General features: G+C 51.3%; 1 protein-coding gene across 1 annotated transcript in view; it reads left to right on the forward strand.

Annotated features, from left to right (window-relative positions):
- The window catches only part of Kdm4a (lysine demethylase 4A), a 42,365-nt gene that overhangs the window by 14,071 nt on the left and 5,420 nt on the right, over window positions 1-22,874 (forward strand). The window contains exons 8-17 of the mRNA XM_032899337.1: window positions 614-858; window positions 1,509-1,708; window positions 3,927-4,294; window positions 12,114-12,234; window positions 16,270-16,451; window positions 17,932-18,136; window positions 18,577-18,653; window positions 19,092-19,147; window positions 20,760-20,868; window positions 21,149-21,334. Coding sequence (XP_032755228.1) covers window positions 614-858; window positions 1,509-1,708; window positions 3,927-4,294; window positions 12,114-12,234; window positions 16,270-16,451; window positions 17,932-18,136; window positions 18,577-18,653; window positions 19,092-19,147; window positions 20,760-20,868; window positions 21,149-21,334 — 1,749 coding nt within the window. The remainder of the gene's footprint in view (window positions 1-613; window positions 859-1,508; window positions 1,709-3,926; window positions 4,295-12,113; window positions 12,235-16,269; window positions 16,452-17,931; window positions 18,137-18,576; window positions 18,654-19,091; window positions 19,148-20,759; window positions 20,869-21,148; window positions 21,335-22,874) is intronic.

The raw sequence follows: 22,874 nt of genomic DNA on the forward strand, positions 1-22,874 counted from the left end.
TCTCTCCCCGTTCTCCTTAGACCCATTTGGTTTGGTTGGTTGAGCCTTGTGCTGTGTATTCTGTCTTTTGATTTTCCTGTTTGCTTGGATTTGAAGGCTCTCCAGGGCAGTGAGCCATCATCAGCCTGGGAACTAAAACAGTATTATTCTTTTGGACTTCAGCATCAGCCAAAATTGGTCTATTAAATTTGGGATGTATTGTACAATATAATGCATTCCATCTTGTCACCCTTCCTTCCTTCCTTCCTTCCTTCCTTCCTTCCTTCCTTCCTTCCTTCCTTCCTTTCTTTCTCTTTCTCTTTCTCTTTTTCTTTTGAAATATTCTCACTATGTAGCCCTGGCTGTCCTAGAACTCACTCTGTAGACCAGGCTGGTCTCAGACTCAGATTTCCATCTGCCTCTGCCTCCCAAGTGCTGGGATTAAAGGCATGTGCCACCACCGCTGTCTTATGTCCTTATTATATGTTAAAAGGTACTTGGTCATATTTCACCCATCATCCTCTCTTGTGCCCTGCCCCAGCAATGTGATTTTAAATGCTTGACTCACACTTAAGAGGATGGGTGTTGGGGGTGGAGTTGACCAGGCATCCTCACTGTTGCTCTCCTGTGGCAGTGTTCCTGCAGAAAAGATATGGTGAAGATCTCCATGGACGTGTTTGTCAGGAGGTTCCAGCCAGAACGCTACAAACTTTGGAAAGCTGGGAAAGACAGCACTGTTATTGACCACACTCTGCCCACACCGGAAGCAGCTGAGTTTCTGAAGGACAGTGGACTAACCCCAAGAGCTGGGAATGAGGAGTGCCCAGAGGAGGACTCGGAAGCGGCGGAGCAGGGAGAGGAGGGGGATGTGAAGAGAAGGTACTGGGCAGGTTGTGGGCTTGGCTCTGGGGAAGGGTGGGGGCGGTCACAACAGTTCGAGTGTTCTACATTGTTGGCAGTGCACACAGGCAGGTTTCGGAAACAGCTCTGGAAGCCACAGTGCTGATGACCTAGCAGCTTCCTGTGGTTCTTGGGCAGGAATGAGGGTAGTGAGTCTGTGCTGCTGTATGCAGTCAGTTTTCCCCAGCACCACATAAGTATCTTTTTTTTTTTTTTCTTTTTTTTTTCGGGGCTGGGGAATCGAACCCAGGACCTTGCGCTTCCTAGGCAAGCGCTCTACCACTGAGCCAAATCCCCAACCCCATAAGTATCTTTTGAAAGAAATGTGGTGGTAAGAGTGAGACTTACCCGTTCAGGGGTAATAGGGAGTTGTAACTGGCTTCATCAGGGTCAGAGCCAGAGGACTGTGCATATTGGGGAAAGGGGGGGAATTGCATGCTTCACCTCAGCCCTCATGTCCAAGGTGGGCATCAGGGTCTGCACTGTTCAGATGATGGAACGGGCTGGGAGGTGTTGAGACTGGCCTGGCCATTCGCTTTGGGTAGTGCATGGGCATGTATGACAACATTTGGGTGGCCGGTGAATGGATGACCACACGTGCTCTTAGAAGGTTTGCTGTCTCCTTGCAGCCTGGCTAAGCACCGAATAGGGACAAAGAGACACCGAGTCTGTCTGGAAATACCACAGGAGGTCAGTCAGAGCGAGCTCTTCCCCAAGGAAGAGCTGAGTTCTGGACAGTATGAGATGACAGAGTGCCAGGCCACCCTCGCCCCAGTGAGGCCCACCCACAGCTCCGTGCGGCAAGTTGAGGACAGCCTTCCCTTCCCAGGTGAGCTGACAGGACGGGTTTGTCCATAGCCCTAACTGACACCCGTCTGCTTGAGGCTCAGTGCTGCATTGAGTTGCAGGGCCATCGTCTGGGAGGATCCTGAATTGGAGTGTGAGAAGCACTTTGTTTGGGGAGATGTAGGGCAGCCAGACACAGAGGAAAAGGCTTGTTCCACTGTTTGGTGAGGACTCAGGAAAACACCAAAGACCAAAGGCTTCTGTGAAGGTGGTTTCGGTCATATAAGCTGGGTGGGTGCAGCAGGGACATCTGAGTGAGGAAGAGGCAGAAGAAGCCTGGTGATGGGAAACACCATCTCTGGAGCTATATGGTTCCTCTAAGTTTGATGTTGGGTTGGGAAGGATGGATATAGTATGTGGCCAGGCTGGATAAGAGGGGCTAGATGTTTGGAGGGATGCTGCCATTTTATTTTATTATTTATTTATTTATTTATTTTTTTAGAACTTTATGGGGTAAAATAACCCCAGCATTGGCGAGGCAGGACCAGGTGGATCTCTGAGAGTTTGAGGCCAGCCTAGTTTACACACCGAGGCCAGGGCTACACAGTGAGAATCTGTCTCCTGAATGAATGAATGAATGAATGAATGAATGAATGAATGGGAAAGAAAAGCAGTAGCCAAATTTTTATTTGTTGTGAGTGCTCTGTGTGCACAGCTGTGCGTGTGCATGTGTGTGTGCCACAGAGAAACACTTGGTGGAGTGTGCTCTCACCGTCTGTGAGTTCCTGGATTAGACCTAGGTTTGCTAGGCGTGTGCTGTTACTGCTGAGCCACCCCACTGGCTCTTACTTCATTACTTATTCATTTTTTACTTTTAGATAGGCTTTAGTATCCCTGGCTGTCCTGGGACTCTTTGTAGCCCACAGTTTCTGGCAGTCTTGGCCTCGCAAGAGCTAGTAGAGCTGGTATTAAAGGCATGTGCCTCCACTCTTGTCTGTTTGTTCTTTTTTCTTTCTTTCATTTTAATTTTATTTATTTTAATATTTATGGAGACAGGGTTTCACTGTATATTCTTTTTTAAAAGATTTATTTATTTATTTATTTTTTATTTATTATGAGTACAGTATAGCTGTCCTCAGACACACCAGAAGAGGGCATCAGATCTCATTACAGATGGTTGTGAGCCACCATGTGGTTGCTGGGAATTGAACCCAGGTCTCTGGAAGAGAAATCAGTGTTCTTAACCACTGAGCCACCTCTCCAGCCTTCTTCACTGTATATTCTTGACTGTCCTGAGTGAAACTAGCTCTGCAGATGGGGCAGCCCTCAAACTCACAGAGAACCTCCTCCTTCTTTGAAGCAAGGTCTCATTTTGTAGGCCAGGCTAATTTTGAACTGGGGATCCGCTTGCCTCAGGCTCCCGATTACTGGGATTATAGGCATGTATTGCTGGCCGTGGTTTGTTTGTTTTAGTTATTGTCTTGCTCTGTAGCCCTAACTGGCCTTCAGGTGGCTATCCCCCTGCCTCTCAAATTCTGGGATTGTAGACCAACACCACCTTGTCCATCTTTTTTTTTTTTCCTTTTTTTTTTTTGGAGCTGGGGACCGAACCCAGGGCCTTGTGCTTCCTAGGCAAGTGCTCTACCACTGAGCTAAATCCCCAACCCCCACCTTGTCCATCTTAAAAGTCATAATTAAAGTGTAACTGTCAGCGTTGGCGTAGAATACAGTGTCTCATCGGACCAGGGTCCCAGCCACTGCAGTGTTTGTTTACTTGAAGGCTGAAGGACTTACGTCATAGGAGAGATGGTGTTTTGGGAGCAGCTACTCAGATAAGCACCAAGTCTGTATTTTTTAGGGACAGGCTTAGTTTGGACTTGAAGAAATCTGTTTATTATACCAACTGTATGTCTGATGGCTAGATAGCATTGTGGTCATGTGCTTTGGGGCCTGGCTAGCTCTTAGCAGTTTTCTTTTAACTTTGGCGGCCGAGTTTGCGCTGCATGAGGGAATGGCAGTAGTCACTTGCTCATAGGCCTGTCACATGTGAGTTATGACACTTATGCCTGGGACGTGGGTATAAGACACCTGAAAATAAATGGTAGGTTCTTCACCTAGCAAGGAGAGGGAGAAATTGTTGGCTTGTCAGGGAGGGCCAGGATGTAAGGCCGGTTCTTACCTAGAGCCGGTGTTGGTCGTACTTTACCAGCCTGCCCTTATCAAGTTTACCTGATTCTCTCTGATATGCACCGGTGTTTCAGATTACTCCGACCCCACTGAGGTCAAATTCGAAGAGCTGAAGAACGTCAAACTAGAAGAGGAGGATGAGGACGAGGAGCCGGAAGCAGCTGCACTGGACCTTTCTGTGAATCCCGCGTCTGTAGAAGGACGCCTCGTCTTCTCGGGCTCCAAGAAGAAAGCCTCCTCCAGCCTAGGCTCCAGTTCCTCTCAGGATTCAGTTTCTTCAGATTCCAAAACCACCGAGTCTGTCTCTTGCCAGGGCCAAGAGAAGACAGTTCTCACCGTGCACAGCTACGCCAGAGGAGACGGCAAGGCTGCCCCAGGCCAGCCGAGTGTGAAGCGGCAGCGCAGCGCCCCCCGCAGCATCAGCGAGCAGGAGCTGGCAGAGGTACAGGCTCTGTGTGCAGCCGGGGGAGGCCACTGCCCTGCAAGGCGGCAGGCATCCGGTGAAGCCGGGGGCCGATGAGGGTGAAGGTGCTGCCGGGGTGTGGGAAGGCAGGAGGCTCGCTCTGTCTCTTCTTGCATTTGGGTACACCTGCTGTGTCCGAATGCCAGGCGATGTTTCCTGTCTTTCCAGTTTGCTCTTCACCGCTCTTCCCTTTCCTCTGTGTGCCTTTCGATCCCCATCTCAGCAGCAGCTCAGGGACCGTGGAGTGTAAAACCCAGGCTTGGCTGGATGCTCTGCTGTGCTGGGAGCTCTTCCTCCTACTCCTTGCCTAGAGACAGAGCGGTTTGAGCAGCAGTTGTTGCAGCCCGGATGTTCAGAGGTTTGAGATGAGGTGGCGGTCTTAGTTACTGTCCTGTTGCTGTGAGGAGACACGGTGGCCCAGGCAGCTCTTACAAAGACTCACACGAGATGCTCCTAAACACTTGTAAGAGAGAGCATTTAGTTGAGGGCTGGCTTCCAGTTTGAGAGGGTTACTCCTCCACCGTCATGGTGGGAAGTGTGGCAGCAGGCATGGCAGACATGGCGCTGAAGAAGGGGTTGATTTGTCCTGATCTGCAGGCAGACAGGGAGAGAGCTAGGCTTGGCATGGGCCTTTGAAACTACAAAGTGACATTTCTACCAACAAGGCCACACCCCCAGTCTTACAAACAGTGGCCTTCCTGATGACGAAGCATTCAAATATGTGAGCCCGTGGGGAACGTTTTTAGTGACACCGCCACAGTGGCATTTCTCACCCTAATATTTACGGGGTATTTTCTTCCTAGGAGTTCTCACTGCTCTGTGAATCCTAGCTTGTCATTGGTAGTTCATCCTTTTGGACACCAGGATGAATTCCCAAAGCTGTACCCGGAGCTGTGTTTGTTCAGGTTTCTTCCTAGTCCCACTGTCTCCAGAAGCTGGCTCCTTGTGTACGTCATGGCTCTTGGGGGATCTGCCATGCAGAGAAGGCTGTGAATGGGCTGCAGCTGATCCACCTTTCCCACATAACCTTATCCCCTGGCTTCACAGATCGCTGTCAGGGTAAAGTGGGCGAGCCATGCACAGTGCTGCACACTGTGGTCCCAGCATCTGGGAGAGCGAAGTTGGATTAGGAGTGCATGGCCTTCTTTGGCCATAATGAGTTTGGGACCAACCTGAGGCTACAGTAGACTCTGTCTTAACAACAGAGAGAGATGCTGGTGAGATAGGTCAGTAGGGAAAGGTGCCTGCCAACAGGCCCGATGACCTGAATTCCGTTTCTGAACCCACATGGTAGGAGTGGTTATTTCTGATCCCCATATGTGCGCTGTGGTGACTGAGTACCCGAGGGTGACCGGAAGTGCCTCATCCCTGTGCCTGTACTGTGGTTGTCGTTTGAGACAAGACCTCACTGCATAGCCCTGGCTGGCCTTGAACTCAGAGACCTACCTGGCTTTCTTTTTCCCTTCATATTAAGTAACTTGTTCGCTTGGTTATCTTTGAAAAACAGGACTGCTTCCTGAGCTGCTGTCATCCTTGTAGACGGGCCACGTGGACCTTCCATGTGTGGCCCGGTAGACGTGGCAGACATGTGCTGGCTCGTTTCTCTTCCTCACTCGTTCAGGTGTCCCTCGTGTTGCCTTTCACTCCTGTTTCAGCTTCCTTTAACCTCTTATGTTTTCAAAAAAACAAAAAACAAAAAACAAGACTTATTTTGAATTATGTGTATGTGTGTGCTCTTTGTGTGGGTTTGTACAACTTTAGCTGTGAACTCCCATTTCCGCGTGTTGGATTTTTTGTTGTTGTTGTTGTTTTGTTTTCCTTTCTTCTTCTTTTTTTTTTTGGATAGGATCTTGCTGTGTAATTTTTTTTTTTTTTTCAGGATTTGAGGGGAGAGGGCTGTGTGTGTATATATGTTTGTGATATGTGGGTACCTGTGTACATGACAGCTTTCAGGAGTCAGTTCTCTTCTCCCACCCTGTTAGGGTAGGGCGTCTTCTACTGAGAACTTTGGGTTGGTCGCCCCGGCCTCCCGTCTTGCCTTAGTGCTGGGCTTACTCGTGTTTGCCAGCACATTTAGCTTTTCATGTGGTTACAGGGACAACGCAAGCCATCAGGTTTGCTTGGCAAGTGCTTTCCCTGTCGGGTCGTCTGGCTGCCTCTGGATCTTGCTGTTTGGTGCAGCCCGGGCCGGCCTTGAGCTTTTCTGCTCCCTGACTCCTGCTTCTGCCTCACACCCGCACCCCATCTTTTTGGAACTCAGACAAATCTATTATTAAGGTTCTCACTAAGTTGCCTAGGCTGACCTGGAACTCACTATGGAGCCTTGATACAGATCCTCCAGCCCTGGCCTCCCGAGTGCGGGGATCACAGCTTCACTGCACACCACGCTTCTTACCTCTTGGGAGTCAGCCCTTCTCTTCCATGGATCAAACTCACAGGTCGTCCATCTTGGTGGTGGGTCGTGCCCCTCCCCGCTGAGCCATTTCATGGCTCTTCCTCCTCTTGTCTTTAGTACCCAGATCATTTCCCTCTACTTCCTCTGAGTGTCAAGGCTCAGCTTCTGTAGACTTCCTCTGGGCAACTTGCAGTGGTAGCGGGCTAATGGATTAATAACCTCATGCTTCCTCTGGGTGCCGTGGTCACCGCGCTCTCCAACCCTTAGTGCAGCACCCACAAGAGAAAGCCTTCAGCTTGGAGCCCACCCTAGCCCTTGCAGCTGCCAGCTCATTCTTCCTCACAAGCCCTCAGGTGCCAGCCTGCCCTGCTGTCTGGCCTGTGCTTGCAGCATCCTGACTTCCTGCCTGCAGTTGTAGTCACAGTCCAAAGGGTAGCTAGCAAACAGCTAAGATGTAATGGATACTAAATATTTTATGAACTCTGATCAGCCCATTACTGTAAATTAATGCTACTGGAGTTTTTTGGTGTGATTTTTATTTTTATATTTGGAGAGCCTGCAGCGAGCCAATAAATGCCCGTCATCTCCTTTTCTTCCTATATTTGATATCAGTTAAGGGATGGATAGAAACAAATTGGGTGTATGGGGGCTAGGTGTCATTTTATCATCAGTAAATACGATTGAACAAAGTGACTTTTTTAACCTGTGGGTAAATGGTCCTACTCTTTTGCTGTCCTGGATGTCCACAGCTCCGGGAAGGGACAGCCTTGCCCACGCTCTCGAATGCAGAGGTTGTAGACTAGCGTGCACTCTGCAGCAGGCAGCTTGCGGCGTGCTGCTTCATACTGAGCATCCATGGCATGGACAGAAGCCAAGACACCTTCACCATGGTAACCCACAGTGTAGGGAACTTCTCTTCAGATGCCCCTCAGCTCCGCTGAAAAACCCAGTACGCTCAGCCTCCTTCCCATTTCTTTGTGGATTCTCATTCTCAGTAATTCTTCTCTGTTCTCTGTCAGCATGCGCTGGCAGCTTTGAACTACTTAGGTTCTCGAGCAAGGTCTTGTCTGATTGGCCTGCTTGCTCTCCTGTGGAGTCCTTAAGGCCTGTGCTCTCCATGCCAGCCTGCCTTCCAGGACCTCCTTGAGAGCTGTAAGTGCAAACAGACAGCATACAGTCTCAGGACTGGGTGGTGATGGGTAACGGAGCTCCCATCAAAAAAGCTGGCAGCCCGCTAGGTCTGCTTGAGCTGAGAGAGTTCCGAATGGCTGTAGAAAAGGAGACATTTGGAGGAATACACCAGGTAGATAGAAGGTGATTGGAACAGGGCTCTGGGAGAGGAGAATGTTCTCTTCTTCATGGTTCCGGTAGCCTACAACGAGGTCAGAGCATGATGGTCTGTCTGCTCTGCGTGCTGTGCTTGGAGACTCTGAGATGTACATAGATGGAATGTGAGTGCTGCGGGCGTTTGCGGGTGCCTGCCATGCAGATCTGACCTCAAACTCTTGTGCCTAATTCTCCATTCAGCTTTTACTACTTTAAACCCAGGTGCCTCGCAACTTTTCTTTTTTTTCTTTTTTTTCTTTTTCTTTTTTTTCGGAGCTGGGGACCGAACCCAGGGCCTTGCGCATGCTAGGCAAGCGCTCTACCACTGAGCTAAATCCCCAACCCCTCGCAACTTTTATCTTTTGGGTCTCACTGTGATTCACTGGCCGGCGTGGAACTCACTTTGTGAACAAACAGAGATTCTTGAACATACAGAGATCCACCTGCCGTTGCCTCCCTAGTGCTGAGATAAACAAGAATGTGCTACCCAACCAAGCTTACTGTTATTTATTGTACTCCAGGAAAGGAGGAAAAAGGATTTAAGAAAGAAAAAGAAAAGCCTTTGGCGGCAAATCCTTGAGTCCCAGCACTCAGGAGGCAGGAGGATCTCTGTGAGTTTGAGGTTAGCCTGGTCTACTGAACAAGTTCTGGGACAGCCGGGGCTATGCAGAGAAATGCTTTATAAATCTCTGCAGGACGTGGTGGGGGAAGAAGGAGCATCTGAGTTTCTGGAAGGTAGGGACCCAAGACTGGGAGACAGGATGGCCGACCTCCTAACACATGTAACATGGCTCAGACAACTGGGCTATGGCTTCCTGGAGTAGCAAGAGCATCATCTGAGGAAAATAAGAGATTCCAAGTGAACTGAAGGAGCTTTTAGTGTTTGGTTAATGAGTTCAGGTCGGGGCACATCGAATGTCACCTGCTTGTGAGGTTGTCAGAGGGCATGCACTAACATGGTGGCGGTAGATGGTGAGGGGACGGGGACAGGTCACTGGATGGACACAGGACACAGGGTGAGAAGGATCAGGGAGAGGTCAGATCCAGTAAAGAGTGGTGAATTCAGCTCTAGGATAGTGGGAGGTGTGGCCAAGTGTGCCCTGAACCAGAGGCCAGGAGCCTGGGAAGTGGGGGAGGTTGCAGTTGATGGGGAAAGACTGGTTGGATCCAGGGGTGTGGCTGAAGTTGGGGGCCAGAAGTGGGCGGCACGGCACAGGCAGAAGGGCTGGGCGGGAATGGCTGTACATGGTGCCTTTGCTTTGTCTTTTCAATGTAATGAAACTGTGGCAAATTCACCATCTATTTCCAGTGTCTCCATGGTCTCCTGGGGTAGGTACCTTCCTCCGTGTAGCCCAGCTGGGAAGGAAGATAAGCACCTAGAAGCTAGTCTCCTACATTCTCAGCACTAGGAAGATCATCTGAGCTTGGCCCAGGACCTTTCTGTGTACTTGTGGAGCGAGTGACTGAAGGTCAGGCTTGTTTTAGTGAGAAGCCAGCATGGAGGCTGGCTAGGTTGTCATGGAGGCTCAACAGCTCTGCCTGTCCCCAAAGATCTGATAGCACTGTCTGTGTTTGGAAAGACTGAATGGCTCATGTGCCCACACCCCGCCCCTGCTGTTCTCCTGCTATAACTGGGCCACTTGCTTTCAGTGCATATGCTGCTGTCCAGGTCCAGGCTGTCAGAGCCATTTGGTGGGCTAGCTTTGGTGACAGTGCCCTGCGGAAGTGCTGGGGCAGTGGGGTTCCCGTGGCTCAGGAGGCCACCAGGATAAGCCTGCTGCAGGACTGCTTGTTCAGGCGAGGCCGGGAACAGAGGCCTCTGTGTAAATCAAGCTTCCCTGGCAACATTGACTTAGAATTAAGTCACACATGAGAGGAGACAGATTTTTGGAACCTGGGGCCCAGCTTTATTGAAGGCAGGGGCCTGGAACATTCTGCACAAGGCTCCTGACTCCTGTTTGGTGCTGCTGCTGTGTGCGCCTTAGAGACCAGATTGGTCCTGCCCATAGTCCCCCTGTTTATGACTGCCTGGGTCTCACTCAGTCTTAGGTCTCCATTGTCATGTTCACAGGGTTAAGTCACAGCATTCTGTCTGTCCCTCGTCTTACTGTTTACATTTTACTGACTGCTTTCTCCGGCTGTAGACCATGCTTAGACGACCCATGCTGGAGGTCACTCCGTTCTCAGACTAATCTTACTTCTCTTGCTGCCCGGGCAGAGGTGTGATTCCTTTCTGTTCCTGCTATTGGCTGGGATAGTAGACAGTAGGCCTAGACGTCTGGGTTGCCGTGTGTTCTGGGCACCTCCTCCTCCGTGAAGCCTTCTGAGCTTTGTGGGACTCCATACTTCTTCTCGCAGCCCTGGGGAGCCTTCCTAGCTGTGTGGGCTCCTCACTTGTCTCGCACTTGAGTGTGTGTGTGTGTGTGTGTGTGGTGTGTGAATCTTCCTTACGTACATTCACACAGAGGGGTAAGCCTGGGCTGGACATGCCCAGCAGGGGTCGTGCCCCTGAGCTATGCCATTGTGCCCATTGTACACTGGAAAAACACTGCTTTGGGCACACTGTGTAGGCAGGATCTGTTTGGAAGTCTGGCTGTGTTACAGACAATGCCTACCCAACATCCTCGCTCTGCCTCGTCCCAGTACACTCCGTGGATCTTTCACTCAGGGAGTCTAGATCCTGTCCTGTCAGTCTGTTCCTGAGGGACCTTTGCACATAGAAGGTGTCCAGTCACCATGTGTTGAGTGGGTGGTCTCATGGACTCTGTAGCCTGTTGGTACACTTATATTCTCAGGAACAGGCTCTGCCTGAATGTGACCTGTATGGAACGATTCCGGAACTATTTCCCCAAGTGCTGTCTTGAAGCTCTGAGATGCTCTGTATTCCATGGGTCCAGGAGACCTCTGAAGTGGCCCTGTAGTGCCACCACTTTTCTGTAGATCTGAGGCATAAGTGTCGAAAAGTGGCCGATTTCTAGGCCTCATTTCTTCCCTTAATGGTTTTGCCAAGTCTGTGTCTCGTGATGTCAGTATAACCAATTTTTAAGTATGTTGATTAAAAAGGAACTCGTGGAGTATTAATCAGTCCTGTACATCTTAAACCTAATTATGTTTGCTCAGGGATGATGCAAATGCAGTGTTAAACAACCTTCCCATATCATCTGGGCCAGAGGACAGACACTCTGTCTTGGCTGATGATGCTCTTTCTCGGAGAAGAGGAAGCTCACATCACCAGGAGCGCTAGCAGTGGTCACGAGAGCCCAGTCTCCACAGGGTGGAAGGTGGCGTTGGAGCTGGGCTGCTCTCCTTGCCATAGCTGAGCTCCCACGTCCCCTTGTCTGTCTTGTAAGTTCTGGGTATGGAGGGCTCAGCTGCCCAGCATTGTTACAGATGCTGACCTCCAAAGGAAAGGGGCGCTTTGACTCCTCTGATGTCCAGATGTGTTTCATGGCCGGGCCCTGACAGTGGGGGAGTCCCTGCCTTGTCCTGTAGTCTGACATAAACAGATTTTTGCCCTAAGTCCTAAAGCACGCTGGTATAGACTAGTTTGCACACCACTATGGCTCATGCTTTTCTGAGACATGTTTTTTAAATGTCTCTAAATTTTTATTCTATTGGTGCGTGAGTATCTGTGCACTTCATGTGTACAGTGCCTGAGAAATACAGAAGAGGGTGTTGAACTCCCCGGAAACAGCTTATGATGGCTGTGAGCGGCTGTGTGGGTGTCAGGAACAGAACCCAGGACCTCGGGAAGAGCAACTTAACCACAGAGCCACCTCTCCAGCCCCCAAATAGATTTTTCTGTGTTTTCATTTTCACATTTGTTTCCTGTGCCCCTCTTCGCCCCTCTTCACCCCTCTCCCTCCAGCTCTCCCTCCAGCTCTCCCTCCAGCTCTCCTGCATGCTCTTCCTCTCTCCTGTTTCAGAGACTTTGTACTTCACCGTGGCCCATGCAGCCTTTGACTTCTTTGTTCTCTAACTGCACCTCCCAGTGGTGAGGCTCTCGGGGGTTTGCAGGGTGTGTCATCACAGTACCCTGCCGTTTCATCACCTGATGATTGGTCCTGGTTTGCTCAGGTTGCAGATGAGTACATGCTCTCCCTGGAGGAGAATAAGAAGACCAAGGGTCGCCGCCAGCCCTTGAGCAAGCTCCCACGCCATCACCCGCTGGTGTTGCAGGAGTGCGGCAGCGATGACGGTAAGTAGTCTCCTCTCTTCACTAGGAGGAAAGCAAGTCCCCACAGTGAGCCTTGCCCTCACAGGGCATCAGAGGTCAGGGGTGGGCGTGGGCCCATGGCTTGGCCCTTTTTCTCCCACACACTGAGGGCAAGGACAGTTCAGGGCTGGTGGGCTGTGTACATAGGCTCTTTCTTTTCCTAGGAGGTACAAGGTTGGTTTTTCAGGATAGTCAGTTGCGTCAGCGATGCCTTGTGCCTGCCGAATGTGTGCATACAAAACTGGCTAAGATATGTCCATATCCTCAAGGTGCCCACAGAGTAGTGGGGCAGACAGCTAAAGAGATGTAAAGAAAGGAGCCCCATCCAAGCTGAGGGGACAGCACCAGTAAGCGCAGAGGCAGGGAATGGGAGCACAGGCTGGGGAGCTGCTGGCCAGCTGGCTCGGATGCTGGTGGGGTGGGAGAAGAGGAAGTAATGAAGACGCCACCAGCCGGATTGGGCAGCGGTCTGAGGAGCTGAGAGGGTAGTCCACAGAGAGGAAGACGAGTTGGTTGCTGGCCTCATCTTTGTGTCCTAAGGCTTTTGGCTTCAGAAACCCCAAGTTTAGTGTGGATAGAGGAAATTGACATGGGAAGACATTGATGTGTGGGATTATTTTTAAATGAAAGGGTCTTAATCAAGAAGGCCGAGAAGCCTGAGGAGAGGCCAGAGATAGGACAGGAGCAGAGGAGCTGGGAAGGAGACTAAGAGACTAAGAAAAGGGAACTAAGAGATCTACGCAAGGAGAACTCAGGAAGTGCAGCTCTGATGCTCATCCAGACAACAGCAGGGCGTGGCCACCCTGGAGCAGCCATGCTGGCAGGCCTCAGCAGGTACGGGCTGGTGCATGCTGATGGAACCAGAGCCATTTGCGCTGCTGACTCTCCAGGGCTGAACCCCTCTTCCCCTCTCCCCTCCTGTGCCATGCTGTCATCCTCTTAGAAAGCCTGTGACAGCCTGGGTGCAGGGGCAGCCTATAGGCCCTGGGATCAGAGGTGGCCAGACCCCAAGTCTTGTCCTAGAGTCCCCTGAGCCTGTGCTCGGAGAGCTTCTGCCTCTTGTATGATTTCTTCCCTCAGTGCTTTACAGCGACCCAGGTTAGCCAGGCTACGGGGACAACACTTGGGAGGCAGAGGCAGGTCGATCTCTGAGTTCCAGGCCAGCCTGGTCTACAGAACCAGTTCTAAGATGGCCAAGGTTACACAGAATAAAAAGCTCTGGCTCAAAAAGGCAAAAGCCAACCAATCGAACAAAAAGATGCAGACCGTAGAGGGGAGTTTCCAAGAGGCAAACGAAAAATTATCCAAAGAGGAGCATGTGGATACTGAATGCCTGTGCTTCTAGGCCTGTGTAGATTGTTGTCTGGGTTTGTCTTTTTTTTTTTTTTTTTTTAAAGATTTATTCATTTATTATATATAAGTACACTGTAGCTGTAGCTGTCTTCAGACACACCAGAAGAGGGCATTGGATCTCTTTACAGATGGTTGTGAGCCACCATGTGGCTGCCGGGAATTGAACTCAGGACCTCTGGAAGAGTAGTCGGGTGCTCTTAACCGCTGAGCCATCTCTCCAGCCCCTGAGTTTGTCTTTTTGAAATAATGTAACTGATGTCATCTGTCTCTTCTTTTTGTGATAATAAGTATTCAGTTATGGCAAAGGGAAGGGAGACTTCTCTGTGTGGTCTCCCCATGTGTTAATTGTTATCAGAACTTTTACTGTGAGTTTGCCTGCTTTCTTTCCGCTGGTCCATTATTGACACAGGTATGGTACAGGACAGGCTGGCCGTTAGCTCCTGATCCTCTGGCCTCCACCTAGGTGCCGGCCAGCATAGCCCACTCTAGCAGCTTCAGCTTCTCCTGGACACCTGCCGTGTCCCTGAGAGGTGATGTCATTATCTGGCCTCTTCACTGTCCTCTTTTATTTTTCAAGACAGGGTTTCTCTGTATAGCTGAGGCTGTCTTGGAACTCACTCTGTAGAGCAGGCCGGCCTCGAACTCAGAGATCCGCCTGCCTTTGTCTCCTGAGTGCTGGCATTTAAAGGCATGTGCCACCACTGCTCGCTCGTGCGCTCTACCCCCCCCTCCCCTCTCTCTTATTTTATTTTAAACTTTTTTTTTTCCCCCAGAGCTGAGGACCGAACCCAGGGCCTTGCGCCTGCTAGGCAAGCGCTCTACCACTGAGCTAAATCCCCAACCCCTTCTGATTTTATTTTAAAAGAGCATTTTTATCTGAATTACAACATTTTCAGTGAGATGCACACGTCTTGACTATAAGGCTCTGTGAAGTTTTACATATGTAAACTGTTAAATTTTGATTCCTGCAGTTTTTACTTAACACAATGGAAGTCTCCCCTCGGCACTCAGCTTTCACATATGTCATGGCTTGGGCCTCTTTGGCTTTGTGAGTAGAGCAGATGTCAGTGAAGATGGGGCTACGGGCTTGTCTATTTCTGTCCCTGCTGTACTATCTTGGTCCCTCATGTTTGGGTCAGGCACTCTGGCTCCAGTCTAAACCATGGGGCTCTTAGAGGCCGTTTGGCTCGTTCACACTGACCTCCTTACGCTACAGTGGCCCTTCATATGGGGGCTGGCTGTGCACAGTGGCCGCTGCCAGATCCCTTTAGACGAAACCTGACCATGAAGGTGGAGGAAGAAAGGGCTAATCTGAGTTGTGCTAGAGTTGCCTGGAGTGAGCAGACGGGCACCTAGGGTAGGTATGCCCACCACAGCTTACTCCAGGCTGCTTTGCAGAGATCCGGGGGCCTCGGGGAGGGAGTGTTTTTATCCTAGCCAGTAGCACTGCAGTGGATTGCAAATGCGCAGTCCCCTCATGGCAGTACCTGATGGGCGCACTGTCAAAGCCAATTTCCTGTCAGCCCCTGAGCGCGTGGTCAGAGGGGTAGGAGCGACAACAGGGCCTCTCATCTCCACAGTCGGTTCCTGCAGGCCGAGCCTCCACACCTGCTTATTGCAGCAATCTGTTCTGAGCTTTACTCCTGCTTCTGTCAGAGTTCCCTCTGCCTCCCAGCATTCAGAATTGTAAGGCTCTGCCCTGCCTCTTTGCCCTCGTGTGTGCCAGGTACTAGGGCTCATTGCTTTGTGGGAATGCTTCCTCTGTTTCCATTCTGCAGCGAGTCCCCCTCTCCTGGGGGACCCAGGAGGATTTTCCTTGGTTGTGGTTAGGGGTGCCTGAGTTGTGAGGCCTACCGCCCAGCACACTGAAGAGACACGAGTCCAGCAAGTTACTGGTTCAGGCTTCACAATGCTCGATGGTCTCTAGGATCAGCATTTCTCTCCTTCACCCCCAATCTTTGAAAATGCAGTAGCCATTTTTATTTCCTGACTGGCTGGAATATGCTGTGAACTCTTCATTTACAAGCTCCAGCTTGAAAGGTGACATAGACATTTTATGGCCAGGAAGAAGATTCATCTTCTGAGATCCTGGGAAGTCCTGCCCCAAACAGGCAGATTGTTCTCCCCCCATGTCCCGGACTTTCCAGAGTGAACTGGAAAGTCCTGACCGAGGGCCATGATGTAACATCTTCCAACCTTTCCAGTCCTCTATTTGTCTCTGCCTGTTTCCCCAGCACAGATGAAGGGAAAGGAAAGCCCAGGAAAAAGGACTTAGCTGCTGGCATTTCGGAGGCAGGAAACAGCATTGCTCCTGGCAGGCTGCTACTTGATTCTGCTGCCCACAGAGGGCAGAGGGTTGAATGTGGCAGCTGTTACAGGGAACAGAGTGGGATGGGCACCCAAAACCTGAGGAAGAATAGAGACCCTGAGTCTGTCGGACCAGAGAACGCAGTTCTGACAGCCACCCTGTTCCCCCATTCCCCAGCTCACATCCCAGCTAAGTAACACAGGCCTTAAAGGAGTCTGTTGGTCATTGTTTGGCCCTTGTCTTTTATCAAGGAGTCCTAACCTGGGACCAGGGGCACTGGCTGAGCTCCTCCTCACTGTAGGCAGACCTCCTGTGTGCAGGCTGGTGCTAACTCATGCTTCTGTTTCCTCCTCTAGAGACTTCTGAACAGCTGACCCCCGAGGAAGAGGCTGAGGAGACCGAGGCGTGGGCTAAGCCTCTGAGCCAGCTGTGGCAGAACCGACCTCCAAACTTTGAGGCTGAAAAGGAATTCAATGAGATCATGGCCCAGCAGGCCCCTCACTGTGCTGTGTGTATGATCTTCCAGACCTACCATCAGGTGAGCGTGCTCTGCTGCCGTCAGGCGTCCTGGGCCAGCAATCCGAGGAAGCCGGGTTTAATTATGGGTACAAGGCTTGTCACTGCTTGTCTTTAGGGGGCCTTTCCCCTCACGTCCTTGTTCTGTTAGTGCTGGTGTGGCTGTGCCAGGCAGATAACCCTTGAGAATGCTTTGATCTGGTGACCCTTGTTTGTGACACAGACCTTGCTGTTTGCAGAGCATAATGTTTCTTTTATGTTCCCGGTCTGGGGCTCTTTCTGCTCGATCCTATGCAGTTCTGGTCAATCAGGGTTCACGGATGCAGTTTCCTTCCCATCCGACATCAGCCTCGGGTGAAGAGCCAGGTCCTCTCATGCCGTTTTCTTTTTCCCCCTCCTCATTGTCATGGTGCTGCCTGACCAGAAGGCAGCTGGGGGCCCGGGAGGCAGAAGGGCAGAGGCTCTGACACAGTGAAGGCTCAACTGTGGTTTTCGAGTGCCGGGCCACTGATGACCTCACATCATGGACCACTTTGGGTCAAGCTCCAGAGGGTCAGACAGGAATTCACAGCAGCAGGTGCCGAGTAACCAGCTCAGGCTTAGATGGGTCCTGCGCAGGGCGGCTTTAGGCGAGCAGTTTCCCTGTGGCTGGTAGAGCGGCACAGCTGCCCTGAGCTTGGCCAGGCCCCAGGCTCATGCCTGCAGAAGGATGGCATCTAGACCCACGCGCTGGGTCAACAGCTACTTCTTTGTATTATCTGGAAGCAAAGCAAAGCACTGTTTGTGCCAGTGTTTGTGAGGGACGTGACTGCCTGATTGTCACTGTCAGCAGATCTACTAGGTGGGGGCCAGGGTTTCTTGAACGGCATAGGCTCAGAGGGTGACACGCTTTCATGCTCTGTCCTCGGAAATGGGGATCATGGTGCCTGCGGTCCAGCAGCAGAGCCATAGGACATCTATAGTGACTCTAGTTTGTCAAGGGCAGCATGAAACATAATGTTCTCTCTAGAGAGGCCCTGAGCCAGGAATCACAGGTGGGGACCCAGCCATGTGACAGTGCCACAGTTCAGGTGGCCCTCTGATATGGCCCGGCAGAGGCATTCCGTGCTGGTCCGTTAGGAGCACTGACTCAAGGTGCTGTCTATGTGGGGCTGCCATGTGGCGCGGCACCTGGGGGACAGGCAGTGCCTTGCTGCTGGTGTCTCGGTGCATTTTATTATCACTTGGTTTGGGAGACTGAAGTCCCAGGTGCCTCTTACTGGCTCCCTTTTCTCAGTTGTCCCCCAGGGCCCTTTGTTTGATGCTGCTGTGAGAAATTGAATTTGGGTCATTAGAGGTAACTTCAATTAGTAGCTCCAGGATAATGGCTGTGCACTCGGGAGCTATAGATGCAGCTGTACCCATAAGAGGCCCAGCTTTCTGCTGATGGAGCAGGTGGAGGGAGGGCGAGGAGCACGGCCCTGTGCTCACCGCCCCGTGCCCGGTCTCTGCCGTTCGCTTAGGTGGAATTTGGAGGCTTCAGTCAGAGCTGTGGGAATGCTTCAGAACCAGCTGCCCAGACTCAGAGGACTAAGCCACTGATCCCCGAAATGTGCTTTACCACAACTGGCTGCAGCACAGACATCAATCTGTCCACCCCTTACCTAGAGGAGGATGGCACCAGCATGCTGGTGTCTTGTAAGAAGTGCAGTGTCCGGGTCCATGCCAGTGAGTACCACCCACCCCCTCTCATTTTGTCCCAGCAGCACAGGAAACTTCCTGTTTGCTGGAAGTTGTTGTCACCCAATGGCCTTCCCACTCTCCTGCTGCAAAGGTTGCTTGTGTCTTCTTGGGAAGTTGGTAGCTGGTGGATGAGTTGCCTTGTGGCATCCATCCCAATGCCTGTCAACTTGAGGTCTCCTGGGTTGTGGGTATCTAGGGATCAGATACTTACTAAGGAGATGTACCAGTAAATCCACAGTTTCTGACTTTCCTGGATCTTGGGACCATACTGTATGGTTGAGCCCCGAGGACTCTGGCCCAGAATTCAGGGACTTCTGTATGGTTTACTATCTTTGGGGATGGTGTTTGGAAGAGTACTGTTAATCAACATTCTAACGCCAGCCCCCGGGTTGGGTTTCATTCTCTCTTCCTGATGTTCTTACTAGGTTGCTATGGCGTTCCCCCTGCAAAGGCTTCTGAAGAATGGATGTGCTCTCGATGTTCAGCCAATGCCCTGGAGGAAGTGAGTATTCCCGTGTGTTTCCCACCTCGTCCAGAAGGTTGGGGTGAGGTTGGGGCTAGCTGGGACATGACTTCTATCAATCACACAGCTGGCTTAGGATTTGTACTTCGTGATGTCAGAGCGAGTGGATCTGAGAGCTGTGTTCGTGTTGCGGGGGAAGATCAGGCAGCTGCCGTCCCGTGGAGCGGACATTACTCCCTTTGAAGAATTTGGCTTTGGGTTTGGAGTCTGAGAATGGGGCTCAAGTGACTCATTATGCAGTTCTAGTTATACATTGTGGCCTGTCCCCCAGTGGCGTCCTGACGGCAGGCCAGGTACCTGAAGGCCTACCTGCCACCACACTGCTTTCTGCAGAGTTTAGTTGTCCACAGGAAGGCTCAGGAGGGCAGACTGTGTGCAGTGACTTGTTGTAACCGTTTCCCTTCTGCTTTCCGGCAGGACTGCTGTTTATGCTCACTGCGTGGAGGGGCCCTGCAGAGAGCAAACGACGACAGGTGGGTTCTCTGGGAAGTTTGTGATGCCCAGGCTCAGCGCTGAAGCACGCGCAGTGCTTCGAGGGCAGTAGCTGCGTCTGAGGGAGGGGTGAGGACTCGGGCAGTGCAGGGCATGGGGCTGGAATAGAGTGAGCAAGACTGCCCTAGACCGCCTGCCTCGCTTCGCCTTTTCCTCAGAGGCGGAGAAAGATGTCAGTAGTGTCCTCTGTGAGATGGCGGCCCTCAGAAAATGATACAGGCATTTTGTGGTCTGGAGGTAAGGACCTGGTTACAGCTGCCTGCCTGCCCGCCTTCCTTTTTTTAAAAAATGAATTTGTTTTATGCCTGTGGATGTTTTGCCTACATTGTGTATCTGGGTATCATATGCCCGGGTTTCCATGGAAGCCAGACAAAGACTTCGGGTCTCCTGGGTCTAGAGTTACAAACAGTTGTGAGCCACTATGTGGGTTCTGGGAATTGAACCCAGGTGCCCTGGAAGAGTAGCCAGTGCTCTTAACCATTGAGTTAGCTCTCTGGTCCTGTTTCTTTGTTTCAAGACAGGGTCTCCTGGAATGTCCTGTACAGTCCCTGCTGGCATCTAACTGTTGATCCCTGGTCTCGGCTTCCCACAGACTAGGGTTACAGATATGTACCGTGCCAAGCACTTTTCCACAGAGTTAACTCTCCCCGGCTAGACCTGCTGTTTGGAGATCAGGCAAATGTCCTCCAGGGGGACCACTGGGCACTGAGGAGAGCTTAGGCAGGCCAGCCACTGTTAGATCTGTAGAAGTTTCTGGGCTTCTCATCCACCATACAGCTGAGCTGTATCTTTGTGCTGCCTTCTCTGAGGAGGAAACAAAGACAAGCCGTTGAGGTTTTGCTCTGTAAGGGCTCCTGTGGAGAGGTAGTTGCACACATGGGTTGACAGCAGCCGGCGGTGGATAGCCTGCCTCTGAATAAACCTCATGGTGTCCAGCCTCCTGCCCTTGTAGGATCCCCATGCTGCTTGTGGCGGCTGTGCAGCTGTGCGGCTGTGCGGCTGTGCCTCACTCCTTTACAGATATGCGGTGTTACCATTGGTCACTGTAATCTCCCAGGGCAGGTAGGGATGGCTGGTAACACTCTTTTATTTAGAGTGGAAATGGCTCTGCTTGAACCTCTCACCTTTGCCCTTTAACCTTTGATCTGTGTTTTGCCCTCTAAGGCCACAAAACCAGACCAGTTCCTATCCCCAATAACAGCCCTACCAGTAGTGCAGACTTCCATGGCTCCTGTAGGTTTTCCTATGGGTGGACCTGGCTGGGGCTGAACCCAGGGCCTTGTGCTCTTGACACAATCTTGGGTTTCTCCACTTCGGGCATGGCTGTTTCTCAAAAGGTGTCTGAGGGGAAAGCCCCAAGCAGTCCTGCTTGGTCAGCCGTGGTTGTGCTTATTTGCCAGAGTAAGGAGGTGGTGTAAGCGGGTTAATCCTGCACTGGCCTTGGGCAGTGTGTGTATGGTGGTAAATGACACTTTCCCTCCCGAGTCCTGGGACCTGGGTGACGGAGCAGGCATGCTGGGTGATGGGGGAGGTTTTGTCAGCAGGTCCCCAGGGCTATAGAAACAGGTGACTGAGCCCTTCCTCTTTTGACAGATGGGTTCATGTTTCATGTGCTGTGGCAATTCTAGAAGCAAGGTTTGTCAACATTGCTGAAAGAAGTCCAGTGGATGTGAGCAAAATCCCTCTGCCCCGCTTCAAACTGGTAAGCCAGAGTGGGCTTGGAATTTGCACGCCCCCCCCCCCCCAATGAGTCTGGAGGAGCTGAGCGCATGGCCTGGCTTCGTTTGGTCAGCCTCGTTCTACCCCTAGGCTCAGTTGCCTCATTAGGACTTTACATTGGTACAGGGGTAGAGGGCCCTGGGTGCTCTCGTGTATCGGGAGGGGTCGGCTTCGGATGGCTTGGTTTTGTGTATTTCGGAGGGAAAACAAGAAGAGATGAACGGTCATTCCACGGAATCTCGTGCTCTCTCTCCTCTGCGCAGAAGTGTGTCTTTTGTAAGAAGCGAAGAAAACGGAATGCTGGCTGTTGTGTGCAGTGCTCTCACGGCCGCTGCCCCACTGCCTTCCATGTGAGCTGTGCCCAGGCTGCCGGGGTGATGATGCAACCCGATGACTGGCCTTTTGTTGTCTTCATCACGTGCTTCCGCCACAAGATTCCCAATTTGGAGGTAAGAGGGCGAGTCCTCTGACGGGTTTCAGGGTCATTTTCTCCGCGTGTTGCCAGTTTATGACATAATCACATATCCTTGATGGAAAATGTTAACGAGGTAGCAATTAACAAATGGCTCAGCCTGACCACTCCTTGCCTTGGCCTTCATAGTTCAGTGGCACTAAACAAACCATGGTTTGATTCTCTGGTTTACCCGTTTCCTTGCTGAAGTTCCCCAGGTGAACTTGTGAAGGCCCTTCCATTGTTAGTCTGAGCATCCTCACCCAAGGGCCTGGGACGTCAGCGCCACTCTGACAGTTGGACATTTTCTACCACACAGGAAGGAGTTCCCAGTTCTCTCAGTGGTGACATGTGCAGGATGCGTGGGACATGATTTGTAGAGTCCTGAAGGGGCCCGGGTGGCTCCAGGGAAGTAGAAGGGAGAGTGTAACCATAGCTCAGAAAGAGAGGAGTATGTCTGGTAGGAATGAACACTCAGAGTGGTTCTGGGGATCTGGCAGGTAGTCATAGAAGTGAGCAGCGCCTAGAAGGGTAGGTCCTGGACCACCACATTTGAGTCCTTCCCTTTTTGGATGAGGATAACGTCTGGAAGGTCATGATTCTGAGTCGTTCGTGTGCGGCTGTGCACACCGTTGGAGGGCATGTAGGAAGCAGAACAGCTTTGGGAGTCCGTTCTCTCCTGCCTTTTTGATGCAGGGTTTCTTGCATCTGCTGCCTCGTGCCCCCCCACCCAGGCTAGCTGGCGTCTTAGCTTCCAGGTGATTCTCACCTTGAAACAGGCTGCTGTGATTTCACTGTGCCTGTCACCGTGGCTGGCTTTCGTTTTGTTTTTTTGAGACAGGATCTATAGCCCTGGCTTTCTTAGAACTCACTATGCAGACCATAGACCCCTCGAACTCACAGAGATCTGTCTGCCTCTACCTCCAAAGTTCAGGGATTAAAGGTGTGCTTCACCACACTTGGCTGGCCTTTTAAATGTGAGTTCCTAGTATTGACCTCAGATCTTCAGGCTTGGGCCATAAGTACTTTTTTTTTTTTTAGAAGATTTATTTATTTATGATTCATAAGTACAGTGTAGCTGTCTTCAGACACAGCAGAAGAGGGCATCAGATCCCATTACAGATGGTTGTGAGCCACCATGTGGTTGCTGGGATTTGAACTCAGGACCTCTGGAAGAGCAGTCGGTGCTCTTAACCACTGAGCCATCCCTCCAGCCTGCCATAAGTTCTTTTACCTGCTGAGTCACCTCACCGGCTCCTGAGTAGCTGCTGTGAGCAACCAGAAGGCAGCTTGGGGTGATGATAAAGATTGGGATATTTTCAGCAGAAGAGGTCAACCCAGTTTTCATTGGAAAATGAACTGTGGCAACCCCATACATAAGCTCTCGACAGTGTGGCATGGTGAGTCAAGAAACAACTCAGGGCAGGGCTAGGCCAGAGCGGGGAGTGCTCCATGTTGTCATTTGGGGTCACAGAGAGGTTTTCTGGCCTTCCTTTTGGTGGGGCAGGCGATGGCTTTGTGCTGGGTTTCACTCTGAG

The sequence above is a fragment of the Rattus rattus genome, chromosome 1, assembly GCF_011064425.1.
Source record: "Rattus rattus isolate New Zealand chromosome 1, Rrattus_CSIRO_v1, whole genome shotgun sequence".
Classification (NCBI taxonomy): domain Eukaryota; kingdom Metazoa; phylum Chordata; class Mammalia; order Rodentia; family Muridae; genus Rattus; species Rattus rattus.